This window comes from Diceros bicornis, chromosome 15, assembly GCF_020826845.1.
Source record: "Diceros bicornis minor isolate mBicDic1 chromosome 15, mDicBic1.mat.cur, whole genome shotgun sequence".
In the NCBI taxonomy this organism is placed as follows: Eukaryota; Metazoa; Chordata; class Mammalia; order Perissodactyla; family Rhinocerotidae; genus Diceros; species Diceros bicornis.
Window position 1 is genome coordinate 3,896,078 of NC_080754.1, and position 22,756 is coordinate 3,918,833.

Consider the following 22,756-nt stretch of genomic DNA (forward strand, 5'->3'; position numbering starts at 1 on the left):
CCAAATGAACACCTATAGACAAAAACTCCAAAACCCTAAGCTTTACACCAAAATAGGAAACATTATTATAGGGAAATGCAGCTTATTTGGGCCTGCCTCTTCTCAGAAGGGGCACCAAGAAAAGAGGACACAGGACAAGGAGGCTTCATTACCATGGGCACTGGAATCTTGATGCCCACAACGTATCTGCTTCTATCCTGTAATTCTCTGCATATCCACCTGAACCAGAACATTAAACACTGTTCTCCAATGATCCTTGTTTCTCTGCAATGTCAGGAAAGTGACCTTTCTACCACTAACCATAGGCTGCTACCCCAATGTAGGACCAGCAGGACCTGGTAGGTGGTGATGGGGGCGCCAAAATAAAACCCAACAGGAACGGCATCACTCAGGGCCCTGGACCTTCCTGCAGTTTCCACTCCTGTGTGGAGAGAGAACAACGAAACACAGGAACAGTGGAGTAGGAGAGCGGAGGTTGACTGCACACCTACTACACGCCAAGCTCTGCAAAGTTCTATTTCACTCAATCCTCCGACAGTGCCGACGACGACTCTGTAGTCCAGGCAGGACCAGGCATGTGCAGGAAGGACTCAGCAAGCGAGGCCCGGAGCTGCGACAAGAACTCAGGCAGCGAGTTAAAGCCGGGGCTCACCATTTCCCACGTCACCCCTCCTCTAGCTACAGCGACAGTCCTTGGTGTCCAAATGTGGAACCCTCTTGCCTACTTTTACTTTAAAAAAAACACTTTTCATTATGGAAATTTTCAAAAATACACAAAAGTAGAGAGAGGAGGGCCCAACGCCCCCACGTGCCATGGCTCAGCTCCTCCTACAGGCCATTCTTACTCTACAGGTCCCTGCCACCTTTCTCCCCGAAACATCTAAAAACAAATCCAAGACATTTCGTCTGAACTTCCAAATGCCTCTAACAAATCAGAACTTAAAAAAATAATGATGATAACATTACCAAACCAAAAACAATCATTCACTATCATCGAATGCCCCATTTCTCTTAAAATTTTTGATTATCTTAAAAACGTCTTCTTGTAGTTTGTTAACTTGAATCAAGATCCAAACGAGGCCCACACACTACTTTTGGAAGACGTATCTCCTAATGTATGACAGTTCCTCCTCCACCTCCTCCCCCTTTTCTAAAATGCCATTTATACACCGTCTTCATGGTTGATAAAATGTGTTTCTCTAGCAGCAGGTTGTGGCTCATCTTTCCTCACTGTTGTTGCAAGACTGCTCAGTGGCACTGTTTACTCCCCACAGCATCACCCCCAGGGGCATTCAACATGCAGTTGTCTTCTGTTAGCCTTACGGTGATAGCGTTTTCTAGATCCGTAGGCGATCTGAGTTCCTAAAAGCTTATCTGAGACCACACAGTCATGGCAATATGCACGTGGTGATCACAAGCTGATGGAGAGACAACACAGGCTATCAGTGAGCAGGCAGGTAGTGCTCCTCTCTAATCAGAGGCCACAAGGAGAGAAGAGACAAAGGATTTGACTGGAGATGGAGAGGAGGCCAGAGGATGAACACGACGCTTAAGGATCATGATACTGGGTTCCAACTACAGTTCTAAAAGACGTTTTACACATTTGTACCAATAGATGTTTCCAAATTAACTCACAGAGAATCCAAGAGTTCTTTCTTTAATGTTAGTTCACCAAAACAGCCCTACATATTTTTATACCTTTCTTGCTTAAAAGAAAGGTGCTGATCTCTGAGACAAAGGTTCTCAATTTGACTACAAAGTAGAGTCTCCTGGGAAGCCTTTAAAATACTGAGGTGTGGGTCCCACCATCGATTCTGATTCAGTTGGTCAGGGATGGGAACTAGGGATACAGTATTAGTTAAAAGTCCTCCCAGGTGACTCCAATCTGCAGCCATACCTGAGAAGCACTGCTCTTAGCTAAGAACAACAATGGCAGCTGATATTAACAAGCTTATATCATGTGTTAGGTATTGTTCTAAGCACAGTACATGTACTAGCTCATTCTCTAAGTGAGGAAATGGAGAGGTCAGGTAACGTGGCCAAGGTCACACAGCAAGCTAAGAGCAGAGCTGGAATTTAATAGCAGGAAGTCTGGATCCAAAATCCATGCCCTTAATCACCGTGACATGCTGCCTCTTAAACATGAATTATACTTGTGTTCTTCTGCACATAAAATGATCAAAGAAAAACAAACAAAAAAATGAGAGAATTAACTTCCTCCTTCTTAGAAGTAGTACAGCAGCATCTTGTTGCAAAGGTACCAATGCAGGCTCATTAGAACAGTAAACAGACAGAAACCATCTCTTCCAAAATGAGACTCAAATTTGAGATTTCCACATGTTTTCAATAATTTCCCACATATCATCCTATACAGCACAGTTATTCAATGGTAAGTATCAACTGCTTTAGTGTTAAAACTGGGGGCAATGATGTATTACATGTACATTTACAAGAAAACTTCCTACCTATTTCAGTTCTGCTAACTCCAATTCCATTATAAATTCTCAAGTAATTAAAGTGACAAGAATCAGAATCTTCAATGTCAAAGTCGCCGAATCTGATGCGCACTCTCTCCCCCATCTTCACGCGAATCTCCCATTCGCACACCGTGCTGTTGGGGTAGGTCTGCGGGTAGTTGATGGATGTGAGGGTTCCACTCTCAGGGCCTAGGACAGTATGGCCACATCCATCACCTTGAAAAAAAGTTAAAAGAACAACAAATTATTCTTAAATCTTTAACTTATGCTATAAACAATCAAGATTTCTTGTCAAGATTTTAAAATACGTAAGACATCAGATATACCACCAATACTTTCCCTACACAAGATAAAACACGTGATATAGTTCTTAGTGTATCTACTCTCAGGAGCCAGGAGAAGCCAGCTTAGGTCAAAATAATCAATGATTACCTTTATAATCTATGAGTTCAAAGATCTTTCCAAACTAATAAGTAGAAGTAAACATAACAGCAATAAATATATATACACATCATAATAAATCCAATCTTTAAAAAAGTATCAATTCATAGTAATTGTTGTTCAAAGTAAACATAAACTATAAAAATAAAAGTCTGTGATTAGCTTCATCTATTTATTTACAAATATCACAAATCCCCTCTAAAATCCATGAGAAGCTGCAGGATTTCTAAAAACACTTTACACTCAAGATGATGCAGTTTACTGACCATGTCACACCCTGCAACTCATTCCCTCCCGAAGGCATTAAAGTAATATTTAATGACGTTCAATTTTACATCCTACCAAAATTTGACTTTTTAGTAGTCCCTCTCCAAAAACCTCATTCTTCTCTACAGACTGATGAGAAAAAAGTAAGAGTTTAATGGCTAATTAAAGATTAGGAAAAAGGAACTTCATATCTTGGTAGCAGCATTATTTGCTTCACAAATTTCTTCAGCAACTGTATGTGGAAACTCAGGTAACTGAACATATTGATTGTAAAAGTCAAATACTGGCACCCTTCCCTTCATCACTAAGACTGTTCCTGTGCTGAGCATCTAGAGGGAGGCGTGTAATGTGGACTAAGATGGCTCAGTGGCCGTTCCAGTTGGACTCTTCAGCGTTCCTTAACGATGGGATTCAAATGAATCTCTTCCTAATAGAAAGATAAATACAACCTTTTTAAAATGATAGTATTTTCTCCTTCAAAAGAGCTATTTATAAGCACCTTTTGGAATACACAAAAAGCTGTATTAAAAGTGACACTGCTGAGTTTTAATCTCAATAAGGATACACATGGCTGTAACAGAACTGTCTATTATCTTGATGTATTGTTTTTAAGAACAATGTGGGCTGCTATCATTTACTAAAACAAATGATGGCTTTAAAAGCCTACAAAGAAGAACTCCTCACAGTATCCAGCAAGTAGTAGCTGCAAAATAAATGTTTATCAATTGAATGAATAGGAAACGGAACACTAACCTATGAAAAAAGTAATTTTCAACTAGTCTCAAAACTAACTTGAATGAAGGAACAACTCTGTACCTAGATGCTGATGACAGTACTTCACATCCTTTGCTGATAAAGAAGTTTTATTCTCAAATCCACACTAGTATTGTTACTTAGTTTACTCTTAAAGGGTCAGTACTAGCAATGTGCTCCCTGAACAACTCTCTCTCAGATCAAGCTTACTGTTGATGAGAGCTCAGCCCCATCCATCTTCTCACGAGCTCTCATTCCACACCTAAGAACCAAGCTCAGTGACATAACAACATACAAGGGCACCAAGAAACAGCATGCGAGCTTTACATGACACACCCACTGATCCTTCGCGAATGTAAAACTTAGAATGTGATACACCTCAGAGGAAAAAAAAAATAATCACAAATTTTCCCTGAAACTTCCATGAAAATACCTTGAATATCTCTGCTGGATATCATCTAAATGTAAAAAATAGGGATACAAAAACCTCCACTGCGAAAATAAACGAATTGTAATACAAATAACTTTTGAACAATCACTAACATTTTTCCTTAGGAAAAAAAACAACTATCCTGAGACAGAGTTTCTAACATTATGAAACCAGTCTGAAATGTTCTCACTATAGAAAAGATGAAAACATGCTTTCTGGAAGCACTTCAATCTTTATAAGTAGCCACTGAATAAACAAAAAAACTCGAAATATAACAATTTCCTTTAGTGAATAGAAACTAAGGCAGCTTTTTCAGTGTTTGGAAGTGTTGATGGATTTCAGAAAGTCAAAAATTTCCTATTAACAGCTGAATTCACAACTTAGTAATGGCAGATTGTCACATTTAATGTATCCCCATAGGCTATTATTTAACTTACGGTTGTCATTTTAAAATGAATTTTATAAAAAGAGCACAAGCAGAGTGTTAGAAGTAATTTTTAGATGTCTTTATGCTCATATTTACGCTTGATTTTCAGTAAATACACAAAACGTTTCTTGCCCTTTATAAAGCATAATTTCTACAAAAGTTAACAAAATAAATACTAACTGATGAAAAACAGGACTTTTGCATGCATGCTGATGAAGAAAACAATTAAAATGGAGCTGTCTTTTTTCAGTATCTTGTGAGGGGGAGGGCACGAACAGTCCCAAGTAACGTGCCAAGAATGTTCTAAAATATGCGACGGCGTTCAGAGCTTCCTCCTCTCGCAAACAAGACGATAACGCACCAGAAACCAAGGTTAAAAGCAAGTCTCAGTCCACTGCAACAAACACGTGTGCATGTGTCGTGTTTCCAAGACAATCCGGTAAGTTTCACCTGACCAGATAAGCAGCTTAGCTGGAGGACAAACACCTACTGCCCTGGAGTCTATGTTTAGAAGGTTCCAGTTCGAGGGAACTGGGAAAGGGAAGGCCGGGCTTATACCCACCAGGCCAGCATTTTCAAATGTTTTTCTCTGTTATTCCAAAGCAAGAACCCCATTTTACACTGTGACCCCCCTCACTCCCATGTGCGTATTCCCACCCCACTGAAGGAGCCCCAGCTGCACTCGGACAAACACCGTCCTCTGCGTCCAGAGGTCAAACGGTGAATTCTCAAACCAAAGGAAGACCTTGTCCTCACTTTTACCCCCAAATCACAAAATATGCTTCCAGTTTATTTTCACAGTTCTTAGAAGTAAAGCTTATTCTACACGAAAATGCTTAAAATATGACAAAATATTTAAAAGTAAAGCTAATATCTAGAAAATATTCTGGAGACATTTTTGGTTGTCACAACTGGAGGGGTGGGGTGCTCCTGGCATCTGGTGGTTGGAGGCCAGAAACACTGCAGAGCCTCTTACAGAGCACAGGACAGCCCCCCAGGATAGAGAACTGCCCGTCCTAAATGACAGTGCAGAGTTGGAAGTGCTGACTTAGACCAAAGCCTAGGGCATCTCAAACAGAGATCTGGTTAGATCCGGCTGGGCTCCCTTTGATCCAAAGGGCAATGCTGTTCTATTCGCTAAGGGGACAACCCAGGAAGAGCCAACCCCCAGGTCAACAGTTACACTGAAGAATGTTATGTTCCCACTTCCCAATTTTTAAAACAAGTAAACAGAATGTTTTATTTTTCTTTAAGTTAAAGGAAAAAAGGTCCTTTTTAGTCTTCAGCACTCGAATAATTTCTTTTTTCTGGGGTAGGGGCTCTTAACATTAGAGTTTAAAAAAGGGTGTCACTAGGGTCAGGAAAAGAGTCTCCAAGGTCTCTGCTTCACATTGTACACTGGAAAGAAGAATGACCTGCACCAGGCTACACCACCTGCTACCACTCATCTTCACAAGGCAGTCAACAAGGAGAGCATGACTATCACCAGGAAAAGAACTTTCAAAACGGCATCACAAGACCAGTCCAGACCCTCTCACCAACAACTGCAACATCGGCAACTCTCTTCTTCTCCACCTCCATCACCACCATCCCTGTCGGTTTCTGCCTCTCCTCCCCGCCACGGACTCCAACAGACCAAAGTAAGTGCAGAGGGCAACAGCCAGTTACGTAATGTTTGAATTTTGATTTTATTTCGGTGGAGAAAAATCACTGGAATTCGCTCTTGCTTCTCCTCTGTGGGGCTGCAGATTTACCCAGGGGATCACTCACAGAACATGGGTTCACTTCCTCTGAAGAGTGTAAGGCCAGATGTGTTCAGCCAGATACAAATTTTGATATTGTTCCAGAAAAATAACTGAATAATTTTTTTAGTACTTATCCCTAGAGAAAACAGAAGAACATTAAAGATATTTAAATCGTAATGAGTTAATACAACAAAGAATGCACGATTGTTGTAGGCTGCTCTCAACTTCACACCAGGTGTGTTTTCGATAAATATGTGCTCACAATGCTGATTCCACATGACCCTCCAGCTGCCCCACACTTTAGTGACAGTACCACTAATAAATAATACAAATTGTCTTAATTATTGAGTTTTATTAATATGAACACTGAGTGACTTCTAACAATACTTTCTTTAACAACAGCAAACACAAATGCAGGAAGCTTGCACAAATATGCCAAAAATGTACAGCAATGTAACTTTCATTACAATCATTATAAACTATGAAAGGTTTACACTTTTCCAGTGAGCTTTCAAGGATTTTTTTTATCGCTGTGAACTGGCGAGTCTGACTATACTTCATCTAATAAGTGTCACTTCTGTCACATCTTATAATACATCTCTGAGATCTTACAATAAACTGAAAAAGGGTATGGACCATTTAAGAGCAGCAAAGTGTTGGCAAGTAACTTGCAAGTGTTAACGAATGCATCCTATTTCATTTGGCTACAACGTTAGCACTGTGAATTTTTAGGTTGGAAGTACTATCTCAGTTCTATTACCGTAAGATTTTTTAAGTTGCATCACTACCCATCTTAAACAGGTAATTCAAGGGACTACTTTAATTTCACTCATTTTTTTTAATACTGCGTAAGATGGATTTGCATTGAGAGGGTCACTGTAGCAAGTTTTAGGAAAACAAACAGCTCCCAGCTTCATTCTTTTTTAAGCCCAAACTTATCTCTGCATGTGTGGTCATTTAAAAAATTGAATTACATGAAGGAATGTGAGATTTATAAATAAATTCCCTTCAACCCCTACCAGAAGCTCACACTCTACTTAGAATACACTGGCTAAGCAAATAGGCTCTGGGGTCATACAATGAATTTAAATGTCCTATTTCCCACTCACTGCGACCTTGAGAAGGTTATTTACTGCTGCTAGCCCTCCATTTTGTAAAATGGGGATACTAACACTCAAACCACATAGGGTGAGCACTACACGAGATACTGTGGGACAACACCTGGGATGGAGGGCTTAACCCACAGCGATGTGCTCAGCGCTGGAGAGTGTAATCATGGTCCCAGGAGACCAGGAAGGCTCGGCCCCTCACATGCAGATCCACTGCAGCTGGACACAACCTAGTTAAGTAACACAACAAGGGCCCCTGACTTGAGAAAATTTAGAGCAGCTTTAAAGCTGCAATCGCAGTGTCTTGTGAGAAGTATAAACCCATGAGAAAGTAATTCTCACTCATCCTCTCTCGATGACCTCCACTCCACTCCAGGCACTCACTCTCGGGACCACAACCTGCACTGTTTCTGCTGTTCCTGGAGACCACTCCCACCTGTGAAATCTCAGAGACGTTCGCATCCCACTCTTCTGCTCAGTCTCCTGACTCTGCCGCTCTCTGACACCCCCTGTACACTTTCTGTGAACTTGCCTTCTCTCGCCACCCACTAGTCTTGTCCGGCCTCATTCCTTCCCTTCCCAGCCTGGACATCATGCCCAGTGCCTTCACGACACTCTTCCTGGCACCTTCACTTCCCAGCCATTGCATTCTTGAGTATCTGCCTGGCAAACCCTCCACTGGGATCAAAAGATCTCTCTTCACCAGGGAGCTGAGCACTACTGGGAAAAATATCACAACATCGAGGAGACTGGTGTCATTAGAGTGATGAGCTCCCATCTCAGGAGGGCAATCAAGGCCACTCAGGAACCTCTTACTCAGTGGTTCTCAAAATTCAGTCAACATTAGAATCATCAAAGGGCTAACTAAATTTAAGGTTCTCAGGTCCCCATCTCCACTTCCACAGATGCTATATATATGTCAGATATATTATCTGAAACTTGGAAATAGGTTGGAAAAAAAAAGGTTAGCAGCACATCCTTTAAATGTCACAGAAGCCAAAAGCTGCCCAAGGACCACAGGGCACAACACTTAGCTAGACTTGCCATGGATCACTGATTACAGGTCCCTTGATTACACGTTAACTTGTAGATTATTGTCTGGTCAAGATGCATATAATTCCGTGTAGGTGAAAAGATAATCCCATTAACCAGTTTTAGCCATCTAGCCAGCAATCCAATGCTGAGACTGCCCATCAGCACCGAGCTTCTCAAATACTCTTTGGATGGGTTTTAACATCTTACTGGTTCCCTCATTAGTGAATGAGCTGAAGAAAATCTTTGACGTGTTCATTTTATATTTACATGACAGTTATGATTTTGCCTTTTCTGCAAATAATACCATGTATTATTTTTACTTATTTTTATTTTTATTATTATTTATACTTTTGTGGGGCCTAGGATCTGGACTTTAATACATCTTAAAACACTAACGATAACAGCAACAACAAAAAAACACAAAAAACCTCCTTCCACCCAGTGCCCCCCAACATCTCCCATCTTATCTTTGTTCTCGCTTTGCTTTTACAGAGAGATTTCTTCAGGTCTCTATACCTGGTATCTATCTTCCACGCCTCTGGCTCTAGCGTCAGTGTGCTACAATGTTACAATGTACTACAATGTACCAGACGGTTATGGGTTGGATTGTGTCTCCCAAAGAGATACATTCAAGTCCTAATTTCTGGTACTGGTGAATGTAACTTTATTTGGAAACAGAGTCTTTGCAGATGTAATCAAGTCAAGATGAGGTTATAACGGATTAGTGTAGACCCTAATCCAATGACTGGTATCTTTATAAAATGAGGAAAACGTGGACACAGACACAGAACCAAGTAGAACACCACGTTAACTATGGACACAGAGATTGGAATGACGCAGAGGAACGCTGAAGGCTTCAATCGCCAGGAGCTAGGACATCACAAGGAAGGATCCGCCCCTACAGTCTTTGGAGAGAGCACAGCCCTGCCGATGCACTAATTTCAGAATTCTAGCCTTCAGAACGATGAGACCATCAATTTCTGTTGTTTTAAACCACCTAAATTTGTGCAAATCTGAAAGGCAACCTCTCCAGTGAAACTACTCACTAGAGCAGTCAGCTTCCGAGCTGCCGCAGATTGATGGTACGTTTCCCCCTTTATCAGGTGTGGCCTTTCCATGGCAGCGGGCACTGCCGGCCCTTCCCTTCTTCCCATCTCCCTTCCCTTCTTCATATCATCCCTCCCTCCCTCCTTAAAACTCTTCTTTCCCATCTTAGTTCTTCTTTTAACTCTCTCCTTGCAGCATGTCTGGCACCTTAGCTGCTTATCTCCTTCCACTGACTGCTGGTGCTGCTGCTCTCCAGAGCTCTCTCCCACCCTGTACTCTCCTGGGCAATCTCAGGACTCCATGATTCCAGCTGCCACTGAAATGGAGAAAGCGCCACGTTTCAAACTCAACATGTCCCAAGCAGTAAATGAACATCTTCCACGTGCAGGCACGCACCAGGTGCTAGGGACAACAACAAGGACAGACAAGGTCCCTGTCCTTGGAGGTGACAATAAAGTGAGCAAGGCAGACACAGCAAGTCATTTCAGGGATGATAAGTACCGCAGGGAAGTAATGGGTGCTTTATGGCGGGGGGTGGGGGGTGGGTGGGGTGTGCAGGATAAATAGCAGTTAACTAGGCAGAAATTCTGATGGATGAGGCACGTGGAGAGCAGAGAGAAGAGGAGGATTCCAGAAAGAAAACAATAAATAGTATTTAAGACTCCCTTTCTGGTCTCATCTCCTGACTTCTTCCACAACCTCCAGGTGACCCCACACGCTCCACATTCCTCTGTGCCACCACACATGCCATTCCACTCCACAAAAATAACATCCATCCTCCTCACACTCACCCAGCAAACACCTATGCAATGTTCCTGCCTTTGTGAAAGCTTTCTGAAGCCCTGGTCTTTCCCTCCATTTCCATTATCAAAGTCTCTTTATTTACTAATATGCTTAATTATGCACATTTATGTCAGTTTACTGTACCAAGCTGTAAAACTCAGGCAGCGATGCGTTCTCCTCGCTTTCACAGGCATTCACACTGACACAGGGTAGACCAGGCTCTTAGGGCATGCTGCCGAACTTGGAAAATAACAAACCCAGACAAGCCTGGCGCAGGCTAGTGACAGAGAGAAAGTACACCGGCTTTGGAGTCTGACAGACTTAATTTAAGTTCTAGCCATGCCAGCTTCTGAGACCCTGGGCACTTCACCTCTACAGGCCTCCACCTCCTCACTGTACATGGGGACAAAGTCACCCATCGCCCAAAGTAATCGTGAGGATTCAGTAAGAACCATGTAAAATACAAGGACTCTTCAAAAAGGCCAACACTCTTCCTGCTTCTGTCGGTCTATTACTTCCCTGAGTCTTCTGGAACCCGCCCTGCACTTTCCCAACACTTTTCATATGACCTCACGCCCCCCGCTAGTGGACTGACTGGTCCAGGGGTGGGTACTGACTCACACTGGGTCAACGCGAGGCCAGCTCACCCTTCCCTCCAATTTCTGGACCTTGCACATTAGGGAAAATCCCAGAATCTCTCCGGTGTGGAAGCTACAAGCCTTGAGGATTGCCAGCAGCCATGATTCCTTCCACACGAAGGAAACCAGACTGCAGCAACGGCAGAAGGAAGCTGCGTCCTCAACGCCTGATCCAGGTGCATTCCTGCTGTCCCTTTGGCTTAGGCGGCTTCAGCTCTTACAAAGACTCCACTAGTTACCTCGGAATCCTCCCAATACTTTTCCCTTAGACTTTAAGCAGATTTGGTTTTCTGTTCCCTATGACTTCAAGAGCCCTAACTGAAACCCTCTTCCTCCACCCACATAACAGAAGGTCTGTCTCACACCCAGACCTCTATAGTTAAGTTAGCCTCTAGGAGCTGGCTTCCAAAGAGTCACCAGAAACAAGGGCATGCCAGGAGGACAGAGATAAACCAGGAACCTGAAAATGATTGGAGATGGAGAGCAGAGAAAGCTGAAACATACCAACAGGCAGGAAGCCGGAGAGACAAGGGGAGGTCAGAGGGAGGGGGCGACCCCAGCACTGAGGTCAGGTGGTGGGAGGCCAGGGAAGGATGCATCCTGGGGATGACCAGGCCTGCCGTCAGGTTCCTCTACTGCAGGGGGAGGAGCTTCCCTAAGCGGTAGCTGGGATGGGGACAAGGGGCAGAGGAGGGGAAAGCACTGTGTCTCAGCAGAAAGCAAATGTGAAAACAGAGATTTTAGCTGCAGAGCAGGGAAAAGAGTAACAACATTTTCATTCCCATATTGATTACTCATTGAACAAAATTTACCCACTATCCACACAGATTTGATCCCAGACCTCATGAGTTACACATTTAAAAACATTTAGCATGGTCAGTGGCTCTCAGAAGTGGGCGTGGCCAGCACCGAGATCCAGGTGTGTCTGACTGCAAAGTCTCCTACTTTCAACGTCCACCAAAGTAACACACAGTGAAGACAGAGCTCTCAGGTCTCTCAGAGTAAACCAAAACCCAAACAAAACAAAGCAAAACATCCGACAGCTCACATGGCAGTTTCTGTAGAGCAGAAGCTAGACTGCACGGGTTAAGAAAATCTGCTGTGTGCAGACACTGAGAAAAGGTACAGCACACATGCAGCCTACTGTTTACAGTTTGTCACTGAAAAAAGCAGAGATGTAAGACACCTGGAAAGCAAACAGTTGAAAAGAAAGATGTGTAAAAGCCAGTGGTGTTTTCGGCACGTTTCCAGGTACAGAGTAAGAAGCACCGTTGGAGTTTAAATTCTACAACACAGCTTACAATCCCTGATGAAGCAGGGTTCTGGACAAGGTGGTGGAGATGGATTCAGGAGGAGAGGCAGGAGGCGATGAGGAGCAGGGCAGGAGTTAAATCAGCTCTACCAAGTGGGACAGTCACAGCACTGCCGCTGGGCAGTAATCCCCATCTGAGATGTGATTAACAGCCCTCATTTGCGGTAGCTCTCATCACCGCGGCCACATGACTTCTCCAGTAACTGTGCCATCCAGACTCCGGGAAGCACACAGTGTGGACCAGCACATGGGCCCAAGCACAAACTGTTGAGGACCAGGAGAAGAGCATCACTGAGGTGAGGGACCTGGGTGCTGGGCCGCGTAAGGGAGGGAGAAAGGGGTGGGTGAAAGTGGTGGAACCCGAGGCAGATGTCACTGCTACTGTCTCAGTACAAACTCCTCCGTCGGCCCCTCCGTGCGGGTTCTCCACAACCTCGTCCCCAGTGACCTCTCCAGCTTTCCTTCTCATTACTTCACATGAAGCTACCTGAACATTCTCCAGGAACTTGAGCTGGCAAAGAAAGAGGAAGCAAGCAACTCCTGGAACTAAAACTCGGGGGACTTCTGGAATGCTGGGGGTGGCTGTTCCAAGCAGAACTTGACAGAGAAGGCAGAGGAGTGTGCCCAGCTCGCTGACATTGACCCAGGCTGTCGTTCTTATAGAGGATCTGACAGGGTGGGCACGGTGAGGTTCAGAGTCCTCATCCAGCTGAAGGAGGATCCCCCTCATCAGGGGGGTACAGTGAAGGACGCTGGCTCCTGGGAAGAGGGGGTGGGAACCACTGGGCCCTGGGCGGGCAGGCAGGGTCAAGCGAGGGCTCTGTTCCCAGGGGACTGAGAAGCCCCGGCTCCTGAACTGTGGGGATGAGACAAAGGACAGCAGTGTGAAGGGCAGGCAGGGGCCCAGACACTAACAGCAAATAATGTGCTTGGGGCAACAGATTCACTCCAGAAATGGGTTCTTAATTCACATTTTTTGAAAGACAAACATCACGCCAAGTATTAGAAATAAGAAATGAATAAAACTCTGTGCCAGGAACGAATATTTAAAATACAGTGTGATTAATGAACAAACAGAAATAACTGGAAAGTGCTGTCTGGAGATGAGTGTGTGGTGATGGTTAGCGAACTCTTCTCTGAGGGGATGATGTCCAAGAAGAGTTTTGAAGAATGACTACGAGTTTACCAAGCAGATAAAGAAAGAAAGAAAGGTCATTCCAAGTAGAGAAAACAGCAAACGTGATGATTTCAGTACAGGGAACAAGGCAAAACAGCATGAAATTATACATTAGAGGAATAAAAAGTAGCTCCGTTTTACACTTGAACTATATATAAAGTGTGAGGAACGCTGGCATGAGAGTAAGTCAGAGAGGAAGGGAGGGACCAGACTGAACCAGTTACATACATACAACGTGCAGGGGAGTTGGGATGTGTCTCACAGGTGACAAAGGGGCTCCTGGCCACACTAGGAAGCATCAACACAGCACCGAGGGGGTAGGGCCCCCATGCATAGAACTGTGGCCCATGGTCACCACCCAACAAACACCCGCCCGATTACTAGGCAAGGGTGCTCGCTGGGGGCTCCAGGGGGAAGCAGCGGCAGGGCCCGGAGGCTCACTACTCACTGCAGCAGGGCAGGCCCTCACGCTCCACGCTGTCCCGACGCCGTGAAGCCCTTCAGAGCTCACAGATCACAACCACGTCATCAGCCAGGCCTTTCCCACCCCCGGGTGCTGTGACCTCCCCTCCTTTAATCCTTCCTCGGCTACTTTTATATACAATCTGACATGGAGATGACTATTTCCCCAACTAGACAGCAGGTCCTGAAGACGGTGACAACGACTTTTCTCTGAATGTCCCAGGACGGGACCGACATTTGTGCACTGTCCCTGGGGAAGCTCGCAGCTGGGACTCCTTCAGCTGATAGTTCTTGATGAGAGAATGATAAAGAATATCAGCTTCTTCTCTCTGATCCCAAGCAATTTGGGTTTTTTCCCCAGTTTTGAGAAATATTGACATACATCACTGTGTAAGTGTAAGGTGTACAGCATGATGGTCTGATTTACATATATTGTGAAATGATGACAACAGATCAGCTAACATGCATCACCTCACACAGATACAATAAAAAGAAAAGAAAGAAGGAAAAAAGTGTTCTCCTTGTGATGAGAACTCTCAGGATTAGCTCTCTAATACCTTTCCCACAACTACACGGCAAGGTTGGCTCTGGTCCTCACGCTGCACATCCCAGCCCCAGGGCTGACTGATCCCTAACTGGAAGTGTGCACCTTCTGACCGCCCTCCTCCAGCAACCCAGCGCTGACCGCGGTCTCGCACGGCCTACTCAACAGACGCCGTCCAGGTCCAGGGAGCTCCAGGCCCGCTCTCCTCAGTTGAGGGAGCTTCCCCCTTGGGGGCTTCCCCATAATTCAAGTAGCTAATCAAAGATTTTCTTCCAACCACACAGCCTTCAGAGTGCAGGCTGACCTAGCAGGTGATGTTTTAGCCGCCTTTTAAGATCACCCCATTTCCCATCTGCTTCAACGGACACCAACATTCATTAAATACCAGTTTATATGAATATCTGTAGTTTCTGTCCTCATGAATTATATTGATTTAATCCACATAATAAGCCAGAAAATTGGCATGATGCATGTTTCTAAGCTAATATTTTGAACTGAAATGTTTTCTCAAAGATCCCATCCTAAATGAAGAATTTAATCAAATGGAATAAATACTGTAATAACAGTTCTGAACAATATAGTAATTACTTCATAAATAATGAATTATTTATGAGATGAATGAAATATGGGATGAATTATTACATTTTGAAATTTTTTGTCTTGCTGTATTTTGTACGTATGCTTATGTGTGCTAAATTAGCCTACAAATGAATTTTACCATGGTATGTCTACAGAACATAACACAGCACTATTAAAATCACAACCATGTAAGATTATGTAAGTGTGTGTGAATATGGAACTGAAAGAAACATAAAAATTCTAAGTTGATGGATTAGGGGGTAGACCTGTGGATAACTATCATTTAAGTTTTGGGGTTTGAGTAACTATCAATGTTATCTCTATAATATTTTAAAAATTAAGTGTGAAGGCCATAAGGTTGTTATAAAGTAAACTGAATCCATGAGCCACACGAGAAAAACTGCCAAGTGGTCTCACTTCATACTTCAACAAGCACATTTAGCAAATATCACTCTCTCGGGAGCTTTTCCGAATCCTCCTAATTTTATGTCATCATTCCACATCTTTCCAACTAATCTAGAGGTGGAAGCAGAAACTCTCTCTCTGCAAGCGTTCAGTTAATGCCCTGGAGTTTTCACCTCCGGTTCATTTCCAATCGAAAGTCTACCTCCATGTAAATCTAGCCTTTCCTCATCATATTGTGATCTTTTATTTTTTGGAAAAGATTATTTCTTGGAAACTAATTATGTATCACTCTAATTCTAGCACTGGTGCTTTCACTTATACCAATTATACTATTTTAAGATTTTTTTTTATGCTGATCTCCTAGAATGAAGCTCAGATGGTCAAATAGAATTATTAACTATCTCCTTTTTCTGCTATATTTCTAATCTCCCTTGTGCAAAATTAATCAGAAATTTAGCAGAAAAAGGATGCTTTGATTTTTGCCTCTGAAGAAAACTATGTATCAGAGCCCTAATGTTTTATCACACCAAGAAAAGACAAAGGAAAATTCTAAGGTAACCTAATGTCAACACTGGAAATAATTACAAATCCTCTCTGCCGAGAGAGATGTGCTTATTTCTGTCAACTCACAAATACTGTTCAAAAAATATTTCCCTGCATTACAAGCAAATAAGAGCTTTACTTGACAGACTATACAATTTTTTTCACACACTAGTTCCAAATATAGAATTGAATGATTCTTTTTAAGAAAGAACCTGATTTGTTTCATAGATTTATTAAATTAGCAAACAAAAATCAATACCTTCACAGACATTTCATCTTAATAAGCATAAACAAGTCAGTCTTAATGGATTTTTAAAATTAATTCCCTGCTATTTTACCACATTCAAATAACATTCTAACCCAGAAGGCAGGCAAGACCTCCACAACACACACGACGAAGCTGAGCTCCGCGAGGAGCAGACTCAAACCCAACAGCCGTGATGTGAACTGAGACATAAACTCACCCAGAGGCGACTCTCAACTTCCTAGTAAGCAAATTTACTACACTAGCAAATACGCAATCAGCATAGTAAGTTTCACCAATGTAAGTTTTTATAAAGACGTACGTTTTACAGAAAAAAATGCTTTCAATAAAAGATTTTGAAGATGAACTTAATATCAAATTTAGAACTCAAAAATACACAAATATAAGCCATATCTAAAACACCAGCATAGTAAAACAGATGTGAATAAACAGAATCTATTTAAAAATATATTAATGAAATAAGATTGGTTAAAATATGTCTCTGCTGTGAAAGGCTGCCATATTTTCAGACCAAAGATAAATTTTATTCTGAGCCAAATAAAAAGCAAAATCATTCCATCAGCAGAAAATCTGCTGAGGAACTGAGATGTATGGCATTAATTGGAATGAGGATAGTATCTTCTGCTACTTCAAAATGACATCTGAAAGATTTAAAAAAAATATATCCTGAAGCAGAGTTCTACCTCAACATACACATTCAATGCATTTCCACCTAGGCTGGGTGAGGAAAAAAATCTACACATCGCAAAACATTGTTTCACAGCTTATTTTTTATCTGACTATATGCAAACAGCAGAAAATTTGGAAGAGCATAAAGAAGAAAGTACAACTCTACCATCAAAAGACAACTGTTGTCATTTTACTACTATTTCCTTCCAGTCTTCTTCCTAGGACTTCTGATGAAGTAAAAACTCTAGTTTGTAACAACATTACAACATGTAGACTGTGCCATTATTAAAAATTCTACAGGCGTTTTACAGCCCTGCTTCTCATTCTGAAATCAGACTTCTTTCCAGGGTCTGTGAGGAAATACCAGTGGACCTTGAAGCCCGTCTGTGAGACTAGGAAGACTCTGGTTTAGAAGCACTTCCACCACAGACTGCATCAGGTCCTTTGGGTAAGAAATGTAATTTTTAAAAATCAGGGAATTCGAGTCCCACACAATTCCTGAGTTTCCAGGTGATACACACCTAGCTGGCCTTTTCCTTGTCAATTTAGCAAGCTCAAGATTAACGACAATAATCAGGTCTACCTGTATTATGCTTTTCCCTTTGCAAAACTCCTCTGTACCATCATTCCATTTTCATTAAGCTAAGAAATAGGTATGTATTCTCATATTACTTATGTAGAAAACCGAGGTATAAAGAAATTAAACGACTTAACAAAATTTACCCAATCAACTTAGAAGAACTAGAAATCAAGTCTTCTAAATTACTAGCATCATTTCTACTTGTGTTAATCTACATTGATGTTTATATAAGATGACACTGTGAAAGAGAAACATATATTTGTTAAAATGCTTTGGTAAAAACCAAAATTAAACCTTAGAAAAAAATAAGGTAATGTTGCATGTTTAATTAGACCAGCTTGAGAGCTGCTAAAAACAAGGCAATTGTCTCATTTAGGGGGAGACGTACAACTGATTCTATAATGCTCAAAGATTTTTTTAAAACATGACATAAACACTTTCAGATCTAGAAATAAATAAAACAGTCAGGGTACTCTGCTTGTGTAGTTACAATCCTTTCTTTATCAAGGTACCTTCTATTTTTTGTGTCTCAATTTCCTTATGTTTGAAATGGGATAACACACCTATCTCACCCCGTTATGGTGAGGATTAAGTGAGTTAATACACATAAACCACTCAGGACTGTGCCTGCCACAAGGTAAGCCCCAATAGGTACTAGCCACAGACAGCCTGGTTGTTTTCTTACAAGGACAGAAACAGGCTCTAAAACTTCAGCAGAGGAAAGGCTTCCACACTCTATTTATTAAATTAAGTGCTGATGTTCAAGAATTCATTTAAGAAGATGATCTAATTAAAACCCGAATGCTCAGCATCTAAATTTTAAGTTACACTGTGTAGAAATGTGTCCAGATCTAAAAGAGGTCAGTTTACGAGACACATTTTTTCCTTATAGTTAGATTACATTTCCACATGCCTGTCAAAGCTTCAGCATCTTCATAAGGAGAGGCTTAGGGCCATGATTCCAAACTTTACCAAAAGCCATGAGAGCAACTTAAGCTGGACTTAAACGTGGAGATCAATTAAAAAAAATCTTCCCAGTAACAGGTAACAATCCAGTCTTTATCCTTCTCACTGTAATAAGATGGGAAATGCAGTGTAAAATGTGTTCATTAACTGATGCCAAACTGATTCAAAAACTGCAGTTCGCTGCCTGAAAAAGAGTACTAAAATGGAAAAAAAATCAGCCCTGCATTCTCTTTCCATTATGATTATTCAATAAACAGTTGTGCTCGCTTCTGGAATAGGTTTTTCAAAGATTGTAGATGGAAAAAAAAAAAAAGTTTTGTTACTTTCTGGAATGGCTGAACGGTCCATTTGGGCAACACAGCACCCAGCGCCTGACCAGGCAATCTAGACCAGCATCCTGAACAACAGGCCAACAGGCCGGGACTGCAGAGGACTCGTTCTCAATCCAAGACTCAGAAATAACCAGAAGGAATTTCATTAGCTTCTGAACCCAAGTACTTTCACAGGACGCTAATTATCGCCACTTGCTTTTAACGGGTTTAAGATGCTATTTAATTACTTTACCTTTCTACTCTGTCCATCTATCCATTTAGCTTAACTTCTAGGAGTCACAACTCCAAAACTTTTTTCCTCCCAAAGATCTTCCCCAGAAGAAGAAACCAATAACTCAAAAGGAAGCTTTCCTAGTAGGGTCTCCCTTCCTTCTTTTCAGAAAAATGTATGGCTTTGCCAAAAAGTAGAGCCGCGCCAGCCTGGGGGGCAACAGGCAGAGTCCACCTTCCCCGCTCAAGCCTCCGAACGCGGGCAAGTCTGGACGCGTACCCCTGCGCACCCCCACGTAGCGCACCTCCCGGCGCCCCGCTCCCCCAGGGCACCCCGCTCCCCCGGGCTCCTCGCGCCCCGCTCCCCCCGGGCCACCCCGCTCCCCCGGGCTCCCCCCAGGGGTCCCCGCGCCCCATTCCCCCGGGGCTTCCCCGCGCTCCGCTCACCCCGGGTCACTCCGCTCCGCGGGCTCCCCGCGCCCTGCTCCCCCCGGGCCACCCCGCTCCCCCGGGCTCCCCCCAGGGGTCCCCGCGCCCCATTCCCCCGGGCTTCCCCGCGCCCCGCTCACCCCGGGCCACCCCGCTCCCCCGGGCTCCCCCTCGGGGTCCCGGCGCCCCATTCCCCCGGGCTTCCCCGCGCTCCGCTCACCCCGGGTCACCCCGCTCCCCCGGGCTCCCCCTCGGGGTCCCCGCGCCCCATTCCCCCGGGCTTCCCCGCGCCCCGCTCACCCCGGGTCACTCCGCTCCCCCGGGCTCCCCCTCGGGGTCCCCGCGCCCCATTCCCCCGGGCTTCCCCGCGCCCCGCTCACCCCGGGTCACTCCGCTCCCCCGGGCTCCCCCTCGGGGTCCCCGCGCCCCATTCCCCCGGGCTTCCCCGCGCTCCGCTCACCCCGGGTCACTCCGCGCCCCGGGCTCCCCGCGCCCCGCTCCCCCCGGGCCACCCCCGGGCCGCCCGCGCCCGCTCACCTTGCTGCGCCCCGGCGTCGTCGAGCAGCAGCAGCAGGAGGATCAGAGGCATGGGGAAGGAGGCGGCGGCGCGGGGAGGGGGCGCGCAGGGCCGGGGGGCGGGGAGCGCGGCCCGGGCTCCGGGACGGCGCGGGCTGCGCCCGGCTCTCACCGCCGCCCCGCTCGCCATCGCGGCGGCCGGCAGTCCGCCTGCATAGTGCGGGCGCCCCGGGCCGCGGCCCCGGCGAGGCGGCGGGAGAGCGAGCGCACGGGCCGCGCGGGACCCTCCGCCCTCCTCGGCGTCCGCCCTCGCGCCTTCCCGGGCTCCCCGCCCCGGACCCCGCACGGGGCGCAGCAGCGGAGGGGAGGGGCGGCGCTGCGGCCCGGACAGCGGCTGCGGCGGAGCTGGGGCGCCTCCCGCGCCGCGTGCCTCAGCGCGACCCGCCGCGCTCCCTTGCCGCCCGGCTCGCTGGCAGGCCCACCGGCCGCCCGCTCCCTCGCGCCCCTCTGCTCCTTCTCCGCGCTGGCCACGCCCCTCGCCCGCCACGGCCAATCCGCGGCCGGCCCCGGCCCGTCTACCTCCGCGCCGCCCAATCAACACGCTCTCCTCTCGGTCGACCCGTCAGCTCCCGGCCCACTCCTGGAGCGCCCCGCCCCCCGTCTCTCTCCTCCAATCCGCGCGGCCTCGGGAAGCGTCCCACCCGCCTCCTCCAATCCGGATCCGCCTCCGGGCTCGGGCCCCCGCCGCCACCCGCCCGCCGGCTGTTATTGTTGGGACCGCAGCCCCATCCCGCGGAGGCGGCCGCCGGCCGGGTCAATGACTTCCGGCCTCCCCACTACTCCCCGCCGCCCTCCCCCATCCAAATCCCGTCCGTTTCACCCCTCCCTCGCCCGTCCTGCTCTCCCTCCATCTCTTCCCCTCCCTCCCTCCCTCTGGCTCCCCCTCCATCTCCTTCCCCCACCCCCCGCCATCCTGCTCCCCTTCCATCGCCGCCCCTCCCTCATCCTGCTCCCCCTCCGTCTCCTCCTCTCCCTCATCCTGCTCCCCCTCCGTCTCCCCCCCTCCCTCATCCTGCTCCCCCTCCGTCTCCTCCCCTCCCTCATCCTGCTCCCCCTCCGTCTCCCCCCCTCCCTCATCCTGCTCCCCCTCCGTCTCCTCCCCTCCCTCATCCTGCTCCCCCTCCATCTCCTCCTCTCCCTCATCCTGCTCCCCCTCCATCTCCTCCCCTCCCTCCCTCATCCCGCTCCCCCTCCGTCTCCTCCCCTCCCTCCCTCCGGCTCCCCCTCCATCTCCTTCCCTCCCTCATCCTGCTCCCCCTCCGTCTCCTCCCCTCCCTCATCCTGCTCCCCCTCCGTCTCCCCCCTCCCTCATCCTGCTCCCCCTCCGTCTCCTCCCCTCCCTCATCCTGCTCCCCCTCCGTCTCCTCCTCTCCCTCATCCTGCTCCCCCTCCATCTCCTCCCCTCCCTCCCTCATCCTGCTCCCCCTCCGTCTCCTCCTCTCCCTCATCCTGCTCCCCCTCCGTCTCCTCCTCTCCCTCATCCTGCTCCCCCTCCGTCTCCCCCCCTCCCTCATCCTGCTCCCCCTTCCATCGCCGCCCCTCCCTCATCCTGCTCCCCCTCCATCTCCTCCTCTCCCTCATCCTGCTCCCCCTCCGTCTCCTCCTCTCCCTCATCCTGCTCGCCCTCCGTCTCCCCCCCTCCCTCATCCTGCTCCCCCTCCGTCTCCTCACCTCCCTCATCCTGCTCCCCCTCCGTCTCCTCCTCTCCCTCAACCTGCTCCCCCTCCGTCTCCTCCCCTCCCTCCCTCATCCTGCTCCCCCTCCGTCTCCTCCCCTCCCTCCCTCCGGCTCCCCCTCCATCTCCTTCCCTCCCTCATCCTGCTCCCCCTCCGTCTCCTCCCCTCCCTCCCTCATCCTGCTCCCCCTGCATCTCCTCCCCTCCCTCATCCTGCTCCCCCTCCGTCTCCTCCTCTCCCTCATCCTGCTCCCCCTCCGTCTCCTCCCCTCCCTCCCTCATCCTGCTCCCCCTCCGTCTCCTCCCCTCCCTCATCCTGCTCCCCCTCCATCTCCTCCCTTCCCTCATCCTGCTCCCCCTCCGTCTCCTCCCCTCCCTCCCTCATCCTGCTCCCCCTCCATCTCCTCCCCTCCCTCCCTCATCCTGCTCCCCCTCCATCTCCTTCCCCCTCCCCCCGCCCCCCCGCATCCTGCTCCCCTTCCATCGCCGCCCCTCCCTCATCCTGCTCCCCCTCAGTCTCCTTCTCTCCCTCCCTCATCCTGCTCCCCTTCCATCTCTTCCCCTCCCTCATCCTGCTCCCCCTCCATCTCCTCCCCTCCCTCCCTCATCCTGCTCCCCCTCCATCTCCTCCCCTCCCTCCCTCATCCTGCTCGCCCTGCATCTCCTCCCCTCCCTCATCCTGCTCCCCCTCCGTCTCCTCCCCTCCCTCATCCTGCTCCCCCTCCGTCTCCTCCCCTCCCTCATCCTGCTCCCCCTCCATCTCCTCCCCTCCCTCCCTCATCCTGCTCGCCCTGCATCTCCTCCCCTCCCTCATCCTGCTCCCCCTCCGTCTCCTCCCCTCCCTCATCCTGCTCCCCCTCCGTCTCCTCCCCTCCCTCAT

At 47.0% G+C, this 22,756-nt stretch overlaps 1 protein-coding gene across 1 annotated transcript in view; it reads right to left on the reverse strand.

The window, feature by feature from the left end:
* DCBLD2 (discoidin, CUB and LCCL domain containing 2) overlaps positions 1 to 20,612 on the reverse strand; it is a 79,182-nt gene extending 58,570 nt beyond the window's left edge. Inside the window, exons 1-2 of the mRNA XM_058555664.1 lie at positions 20,163 to 20,612; positions 2,466 to 2,693 (exon numbers count right to left, since the gene is read on the reverse strand). Of these exons, the coding sequence (XP_058411647.1) occupies positions 2,466 to 2,693; positions 20,163 to 20,331 (397 nt within the window). The 5' untranslated portion in view covers positions 20,332 to 20,612. The remainder of the gene's footprint in view (positions 1 to 2,465; positions 2,694 to 20,162) is intronic.
* Positions 20,613 to 22,756: the final 2,144 nt, after the last annotated feature.